Genomic DNA, 8,822 nt, shown 5'->3' on the forward strand with positions numbered 1-8,822 from the left:
GTCCCGGTTACTTGAAAGGCTGAGGCAGAAGGATCACCAGAGCCCAGCAGGTCGAGGCTGCGGTGGCCGGGAGCGGCCACTGCACTCCAGTCTGGGTGACAGAGTGAGACCCCAACTCAAAAAAAAAAAAAAAATCCAAGAAAGCGACTAACTTCAATTATTAGCTATACTTTAAATAAATGTTTAATATTTATGGATATATTTTAAAATATATTCATACATATATTTATGGCATATTCAATTTTTCTAAAGAAATGATCCATGTCTAATCACCAACCCTAGGTTTTGTGAGGACTTTCCTCCAATGCCTTCCCAAGTCACGTGCACTCTGGTCCCACGGTAACTTACGGGCTGGTTGTTGCCGGTGATGACCAGGTTTTCATTCCGCCTTCCTCCTACTGTGCTCTTGTACAGAGGATGGATGACGCCCATGTCGGATACCTGCTTGAATCGAAGCAGACCGCTCTCATGAAACTCCATGCTATCACAGCCGTTTGGTCCAATGCGAATCACGGCCCAGATGACAAGTGTGATCTGAAAGGAAGATAGGCCACTGTGACAAGCAGTGAGCCCTACATGAAACTGGAAAACACCCAGAAAGTTTGACTGTCAGGACAGCAAGGTCCTCCCAAGATGCTCAGTCAGTGAGAGGAACACACCAACTGGTCCTATTAGAAACAAAACCCACTTTTTTTTCTCCATGTTATTACAGGCAAACAGCTAAAGGTCAAGATGTGTGAAGAGGCCTGTAATAAAAAGAGCCGTTCTTACCCTTCCATCCTCCCAGAGCCCACTCTCCAGCGATAACCACTCTCAACAACCTTGGCCGTTTCAACTAGGCTTCATTTCCATATTTCTAAATCATGAATGTATAGTGCTGCTCTTTTGTTCTAAGTTTTACCTGCTGACTTCCTATTTCAACAGATGAGAACGGTTACTTCTTTATTCCTCTCTCTCCCAACTCCAGCCCCAAGTTCTGGTTAATCCCCATTCAGTGTTTTCAGCATCAGGACACGTGGGTACCTTCACTTAGGCCATACCCCAGACTCTGAAGGCAGTTCCCTTCCTGTTCTTTGTCTCTCTCAGAGCTAAATACCTCTTTCTTTAATTTGCTTTGTTTCTTTGAAAATCTAAATAAGTCTCCAATCTCCCACATTTCTGTAAAGTCCCTCAGTAACATATTCCGCAGGTCTGAGCCTCTCAGGTAACGCGTCAGCTCATGGAGGCCTCCCTAGAGCCTGGCTTCCTGCCCCATCTGGGTGGGGGCTTCCAGGGCCTGCACAGCCACGCCTCCCAGCTTCTCCCTCACCTGCCGGAGCTCCCTTGACCCTCCTGTGCTGGTCACCAGCTTCTTGCCCCGTCTCCACCTCTCTAGGCTCGGTGCTCTCACCCCACCGAGCACGGCCTCCTGTGGCCTCCATGGAAGACATGCACGAGAATTCAGTTTCTGGAGTCTGTGCATGGCAAAAAAATGTCCCTCACATTGAGTAATGAACTGGCCAGGTATACGCTTCTCGATTTTAGGTTGTCTTCTATCTGAATTTCAAAAGCCATTGCTTGACTGCTCTTAGGAGGCCCAGGCCACTCTGGTTTGTATTCTGCATACAGAATCTAGGTTTCCCTTTTGGAAGATACTCAGATCTTTTCTTTATTCCTGCTTTCTTAAATTTCCCAACTATGCCCTTGGTGTGAATTTTATTCATGCATTCTGCTGGACCAGGAAGGGTAGTTTTCAGTCTGTTCTAGGACATTTGCTCTAGGTAGTTATTTGACTACTTCTTCACAGTGTTTTCCCCATTCTTTCTGGAACTCCCATTTGTTTTTTTGTTTGTTTGTTTGTTTGTTTGTTTTTGAGTTTGAGTCTTACTCTGTCGCCCAGGCTGCAGTGCAGTGACATGCTCATGGCCACTGCAGCCTCGACCTGCTGGACTCAGACGATCCTTCCACCTTAGCCTTCCAAGTAGCTGGAATTACAGGTGTGTGCTACCATGCCCGGCTTATTTTTTGATTTATCGTAGAGATGAGTTTTCACCAAGTTGCCCAGGCTGGTCTCAAACCCCTGAGCTCAGGCAATTCTCTTGCCTCCGCCTCCCAAAGTGCTGGGATTATAGGCTTGAACCACCGCACCTGGCCTGGAATTCCCATTTACAGCTTGTTAGAGCTCCAGGATTTGATTAACCTTGTTGAAATTTCTGGAAGAATTTCTTTTCTTTATCTTCCAATAGCTATCTATCCATCCTTCTATCATCCATCTATCATCTATCAATATCATCTACCCCCTGAATTATACTCCACATCTTTAAAATAAAAAACTTAAGAAAAAAAAACATCTACCTGTCTATATCATCTATCTATCTATCATCTAGCTATATCATTGATCAATCATCCATCTATCATCTATATTACCTATCATCTGTCTATATCATCTATCATCTGTCATCTATCTATATCATCTATTATCTATCCATCCATCCATTTTTCTTCTATTTATCATCTATCCATCATCTGTCTATATCATCTATCCATCAATCCATCATCCATCACCTATGTCATCTATCTGTATAATCTATCCATCTATCATATCTATCTATACCTATCTATCTCTCCACCTACCTACTTATTATATATCAGTCATCTATCACCTATCTATCTATCCCTGCATCCATCCATCCATCCATCCATCATCTACCTGCCTGCCTACCTACCTACCTACCATCTATGTCATCTATTCATCTATCCATCTATCACCTATCTGTCTATCTATATCTATCTACCAAACTATCTACCTACTGTCATCTATCTATCCTTTATGTCATCCATACATCCCTGTGTGTGTATATGCATTCCTGTGAGTTCTTAACTGCTCATTTTAAATGACTTGTTATTCCTGTTTCATGGATGTAACCTCTTATTTCTCTGAGAATGCTGAATTTAGAATTTCTGAAGTTTTAACAGCCTTTTCCATCTCCTGGGTCTCTACTTTCTCCATGGTTTGAGTGTTTTGGTTTCTATCATCTTCCAATTCTTGGGGCTCTCCCCCACCATCCAATAGCCCCTGGCTCAGTGCTCTCACCTAACAGCAAGGCTGTGACGTTCACAGACCGTTCTCCATGGGGGGTGGGGTGGGTGCCTGACAGGCATCACCACAGGGAGATGAGATGGCTTTTTCTGGGGCTCGTCTAATGTGTCTAGAACTCGTCTCTGTGTGCCTCAGTTTCTCCAGAGAAGGCTCCTTGTCTCTTGCCTGCTGCCAAGGAGCTGAGATGGAGGATGGGGATAAGGGAGCACTGGAAAGGGAGTCTCAGGCTCAAACTTCCTGCTTTCAGCAGGAAACCCAACCCCACCCTCCTCTGTGTAGTGTCCTCAGGCAGGAGGAGGGTGGGGTTGAGGAGGTCTCTCTGGTTCGGCCTATGCAGAGACCTATCAGCTCAGTGTGGGGTCTAGGGGACGTTGTCTAGCTGCCAGCAGGAAGGGATGAGGTCTGGGCCTCTCTTTTCTCTTCATACAGATCTTTAAACAAGTTTTCTGTGTTCAGTTTCTGCCTTCTCTTTCTTTCCAAGGACCTGCACTTTCAATCCCTGGGCTGTTCAGGGTTCTACAAGGTACCTCCACTGGTGCTCCTGCAGCCCCAACACAAGTAACGTCTCTTCTCTGATCAGTTACCTCCTAATTTTTGTCCTCAGATATTATGGTTTAGGACTTTAGTCCCTTCTCATTTTTTTTTTTTTTTTTTTGTGGCTGTTGGAGTCTCACTCTGTCGTCCAGGCTGGAGTGCAGTGGCACGCTTATGGCCACCTCAGCCTCCATCTGCTGGGTTCAGGCGATCCTTCTGCTTCAGCCTTCCAAGTAGCTGGAACTACAGGTGCGGGCTACCATGCCTGGCTAACCTTCCTACTTTCTTCAAAGATATTTCTCTTCTTGACATTGTCATTTTGGGATGAGCTTTTCAGAGAGGGGGATAAAAATGTGTGTATTCTGCTGTCTTGACCAGAAGTCTCCAGTAAAACACATTTATAAAATAAAATACATTCAGAATTTGTGCTCCTAGAAAAGCTATCTATAGTATCTACTCTGAACTGAGTAGTAGCAGCTCCTTCCAATTTAAAGGAGGAAGGAGACACAAATGTGTGGATACACTTAAATATAAAAAGGTTGCCCTGAGAGCACCAGATGTCGAACAACACCCAGAGAATCACACTCGAGGTGCTGCAGCCCCTGCTCACGACCAGTCTTGGGTCCACCAGTCACACGCCCCTGAAAGTGTCTGCTCACACATGTGCCAGGGGTGTTCAAATGTGACCTCAGATAGTTACAAACCCAGATTAAAAGGTTTTCTTTACAGAACAGCAAATGTTTTTGGAAAGGCAACCCGTCAGGTCCTTAGCACTCCAGTGAGAACTATGACAACAGGGACTTGGGACTGTAGGATACAACCCTTCACCACCATTGAGGGCTTACAGCTAAAAAAATCTAGCTGAGGAAGCAACATTGAATGCAGGAAAAGTTAAACGGCAACAGAAATTATATTTTTCAGGAGAGGTGAAAGCAATAAAGTAATGTTGGCAGAGTTATCTTCTACTGAGTTGACTATACCCTTATTAAGAGTCTCATGCCAGGTACAATGGTTCATGTCTGTAATGCCAGCACTTTGGGAGGCCAAGGCAAGAGGACTGCCTGAGCCCAGGGATTTGAGACCAGCCTGAGCAACCTGGCAAGACCTCGTCTCTACACAGTAAATAAAAAAAATAAACCAGGCATGGTAGCACACACCTGTAGTTCCAGCTACTTGGAAGGCTGAAGCAGAAAGATCACCTGAGCCCAGCAGGTCTAGGCTGTGGTGGCCGTGAGCATGCCACTGCACTCTAGCCTAGGCGACAGAGTGAGACTCTGACTCAAAAAACAAAAACAAACATAAAGTGTCATGTCTCATTGGCTGAGCAAGCTGGGAGACTCACAATTCTGCCCTGATTAAAAGGTACATCCATGAAAGGGAGGAAGCCAGAACATTCTTTCCTAAATGAAATGAATACTTGGAAATACCAGCTTACTAGGTTTTTTGTATACAAAACATTCATTAAAACTCAGTGAAGAGATAAAACATGTATAGAAAAGGAGAAAATAAAACAGCTCCAAGGAAATCAGACACAAAACCCAAGCCTTCCCTGCAAGCAGAGGGGCCCCTCCCCAGGGCACTTAAACGCATCTGCCATACTCACGATGAGGTTGATCACTGCCAGGATGAACAGGAGCACGACCACGCAGACAGCCAGGCTGCCCTTCCGCCCACGCAGCCCTGTCCTGTGGAGCCGGTCTTCATCAATGGGGATGTACCCGGCCTTGAAGTTGCTGTTGTGCTCCTTGTTCACGTTCCGTCGTTCCACGGCCTTCTCGCGCATGGACTTCTTCACAGGGCCATTGGAGCTTTGCTGGGGATAAGACGCGACATGGGAAGCTATGACCTCTCTCACACATTTGGTCATTACCATTATAAGAGGTTAAAACAGGATGTTTCAAGTATAAGACTGCACACACGCTCACACCTTCGAGATGGTGCTGTCACTTATGATCATGTAGACGGTATGCTCATGAGGCTCGGGAGTAAAAAAGGCATGACATCTGAGTCATCTCTCAAGCAGGCTGAGCTGGTCTCTGGTACACTTTCCACAGGCTGCCGTCACACGGAGCTGAGGTTCTCGGTGTGGACCTGCTGTGCTCAGAGGGATAGCGTGCAAGCTTCTGGGGACACTGCAGAACATCTTCCCTCTCTGCCTTTGCAGCCCCACTGCCACACGCATCCTACAGTGGGGTCCCCTTATCATTAGTAATTTATTACTGGGTTTCCTTATACAGTCGGCCCTCCATATCTGTGGGTTCCACATCCGTGGATTCAATCACTGCAGACTGAAAGTACTCAGGAGGAAAAAAGGATGGTTGCATCTGTACTGAACACACAGACTTTCTTCTTGCCATTACTCCCTAGACAGTGCAATGCGACAACCACTTGCAGGGCATTGACATCGTGTAGGTGTCATAACTCAACTAGAGATGGGTTGAACTACCCAGGAGGACATGCACAGGCTAAACGCAGACACCACCCCACTGTACACAAAGGACTGGGCACTGTGGAATCTGGCATCCACTGGGGTTCTGGGGCCAATCCTCAGTTACTGAGGACGACTTTGTGTGTATTCGTTCTTTTATATGAAAAGAGCCTGGACAGGCTGACACTTTGTTACTTGTAGCTCCACTGACTAATGCTAACATTATCCTAGGCTGCAGTTGTCAATGTGGGGGCTCGGGAGTCCTGGGAGGGTCCCCAGAGTCCTTCCTGGGTCTGGATTTTCAATATAACACTCAGATGTCATCTGCCTTTTTTACTCCCTAGTATCATGAGTGTGCCATCTACATGACCATACATGATGGCACCATCTTGAAGGCGTGAATGTGTGTGCAATATTATGCCTGAAATATCCTGTTTTAATCTCTCATATGGTAACCATCAACGGATATAACCCACAGAAACCACCTGTAGAAGCCTTGCTCACAATAGCAAGAACATGGACCTAACTGTGCTGCCCATCAAAAGAGGACTGCATAAAAAAAAATGTGGTACACATACACGATGGAATATTATGCAGCCATAAAGAACAAAATCATGAATTTTGCAGCAACCTGGATGGAATGAAAGTCTATAATACTGAGTGATCTTTCACAGAAACAAAGAACCGAGTATAACATGTTCTCATTCATAAGTGGACCATGAACAACTACTGTAATAGTATAAGAAAAGGATTGACAGTAGTTGGAAACTGCAGTAGGGGGGGAAGTGGGAATGACAGTGGTGGAAATATGACTGGGGGGACACACCTCATCAGCAGGGGTACCTGCATGATGAACGTTTGTATAACCAAACCCTGAATTGTACCCCACAATTTGAAAAAAAAAAACACAACAGAAATCACCTGCAGAAACAAAACCTCTTTGAGATCCTCAGTAATTTTTTAAAAGTGTAAAGAGATCCTGAGACCACAAACTGTGGGAACCCCTGCCCTAGACTGTGGCTGAAGGACATTGCAGGTAATAATCTTGTACATCAAGAGACCATGAAGGAAATGGGCAGAAATGGGCACTGTCCAACCCACATACTTCTACAGCTTCAAGAAACTCATTCACTGAATAGGCATGTATTAAGCACTTTATGCTTAAACACTAATACCATAAACAGGAATATAGAAGACAGGACAGAGTCCTCATCCTCCAGCGACCTCAGCTGTGACCTGTGTCCACATCAGCAAGAGACAGTTCAGTGTGACAGAGCACTCTGTGTGTCTAGGCTATCGGCAACCCACACTGTGGAGTTCAGGGGAGGAGGGACCGGGTTCCTGGGCTATATGGAAGTGGGGCGGACGAGGTTGGACCTGGAAAAGCGGGGCCAGGCTGTGAAGCTTATGGACAGCAGAGACCAATTCTAGCCCTCACGTTGTTTAGCTGGGAGTCGTGGAGGTTCTGAGCATGAATGACATGTTCCAGGAGGTAAATGCGTGGGCACGTGAAGGCAAGCGAGGAAGAGGAACGAGTGGCTGGCAGGGATGTTGTGGTAATGTAGGGGTGAAGGGTGAGGCTCTAAGCTAGGGGGGATGAATAAGGACAGGTTAAAAAGATATGTCAAGAGACCACGCCTGGTGGCTCATGCCTGTCACCCGAGCACTTTGGGAGGCTGAGGCAAGTGGACTGCTTGAGCCCAGGAGTTCAAGACCCGGCTGGGCAACATAGCAAGACTTCATCTCTAGAAAATGTAGACAGACAGACAGATAGCTGGACAGATAGGTAGATAAATAGACAGATAGATAAAGACCTAGTTGAATCTGTCCCCAGTCTTGCGCTGACTGAATGGCAGCTGTTAACAGGGAAGGGGGTGGGGGGAGTTCTCCACATGCTGAGTCTAAGCTGAACAAAAGTGCCACCGACCTCCGAGGCAGCTGGAAATGTGGGCTGGACATCAGGTCATGCAGCCTGGAGGTGTAGACCTGACAGTCCTCATCCCAGAGGCCAATCAAGGCCACAAGGCCACAGTCGTTCAATGTGGGCAGCTGTGGAGGGCACCAGGGACATGGGCTGTCCTGGGCAACACACGTAGGACCTTGAAGAGGGAAGGACACCATGGGTAGTGAGAGAGAGGCCATGTAGCCTCGCGGAGCTCCACTGAGCAGGTCGGGCCTTCCTGACTCAAGATGGGCCCCGGACAGCACGCTGGTCAGCAGGCAGTGGCCAGTCCCAAGATGATGCAGTGCGTGCATGTCCATGCTGAGTCCAGGAGAAGAAAGGAAAGAGAACCTGAGGCAAGGAATCACAAGCTGTTGGAGGAAAGCAGTGTTCTGATCTCTCCTGCTCCCCGATCTGGGGAAGACAGATGTCAGCAGAGGAACAAAGGCCAAGCGGGCCAAAGACCAGGGACCCCAGAGGAGACAGGTGACACAGGAAAACCAAGTCTTCAAGAGGTGGGAAACAGCACCACAGAGAAGGACAGCCCTGGAGCCAGGCCACATCACATGAAACTATGTCAGGGTTCATACCGAGAAGACATGCCTTCCCCAGAGGTGGGACAGGTGTGGTCCTGCTGAGAGGATGGGGAGGGCAAGGAGGATGCCCTTGGAGGCTCACAGAGGCGGCAAGACAGGCAGCGTCACCAAGGGGATGCAGCTGGTGGAGATGCAGGGAAGGCCTGCAGAAGGCAACGTGATGGCCTCAGGAGATGCTCTAACGGACTGTGGATAAGGAGTGAGGGTCATGCACAGCACGGGGCAGCACCTGAGGGTGCATAG

The 8,822-nt window shown here is 47.2% G+C and overlaps 1 protein-coding gene across 1 annotated transcript in view; it reads right to left on the minus strand.

Annotated features, from left to right (window-relative positions):
• The window catches only part of SGCB (sarcoglycan beta), an 11,546-nt gene extending 6,066 nt beyond the window's left edge, over positions 1 to 5,480 (minus strand). The window contains exons 1-2 of the mRNA XM_008056677.1: positions 5,217 to 5,480; positions 349 to 534 (exon numbers count right to left, since the gene is read on the minus strand). Coding sequence (XP_008054868.1) covers positions 349 to 534; positions 5,217 to 5,480 — 450 coding nt within the window. The remainder of the gene's footprint in view (positions 1 to 348; positions 535 to 5,216) is intronic.
• Between the last annotated feature and the right edge of the window lie 3,342 nt (positions 5,481 to 8,822).

This window comes from Carlito syrichta, unplaced genomic scaffold (assembly GCF_000164805.1).
Source record: "Carlito syrichta isolate Samal-C Ts95f unplaced genomic scaffold, Tarsius_syrichta-2.0.1 Scaffold302440, whole genome shotgun sequence".
NCBI classification, from domain to species: Eukaryota; Metazoa; Chordata; class Mammalia; order Primates; family Tarsiidae; genus Carlito; species Carlito syrichta.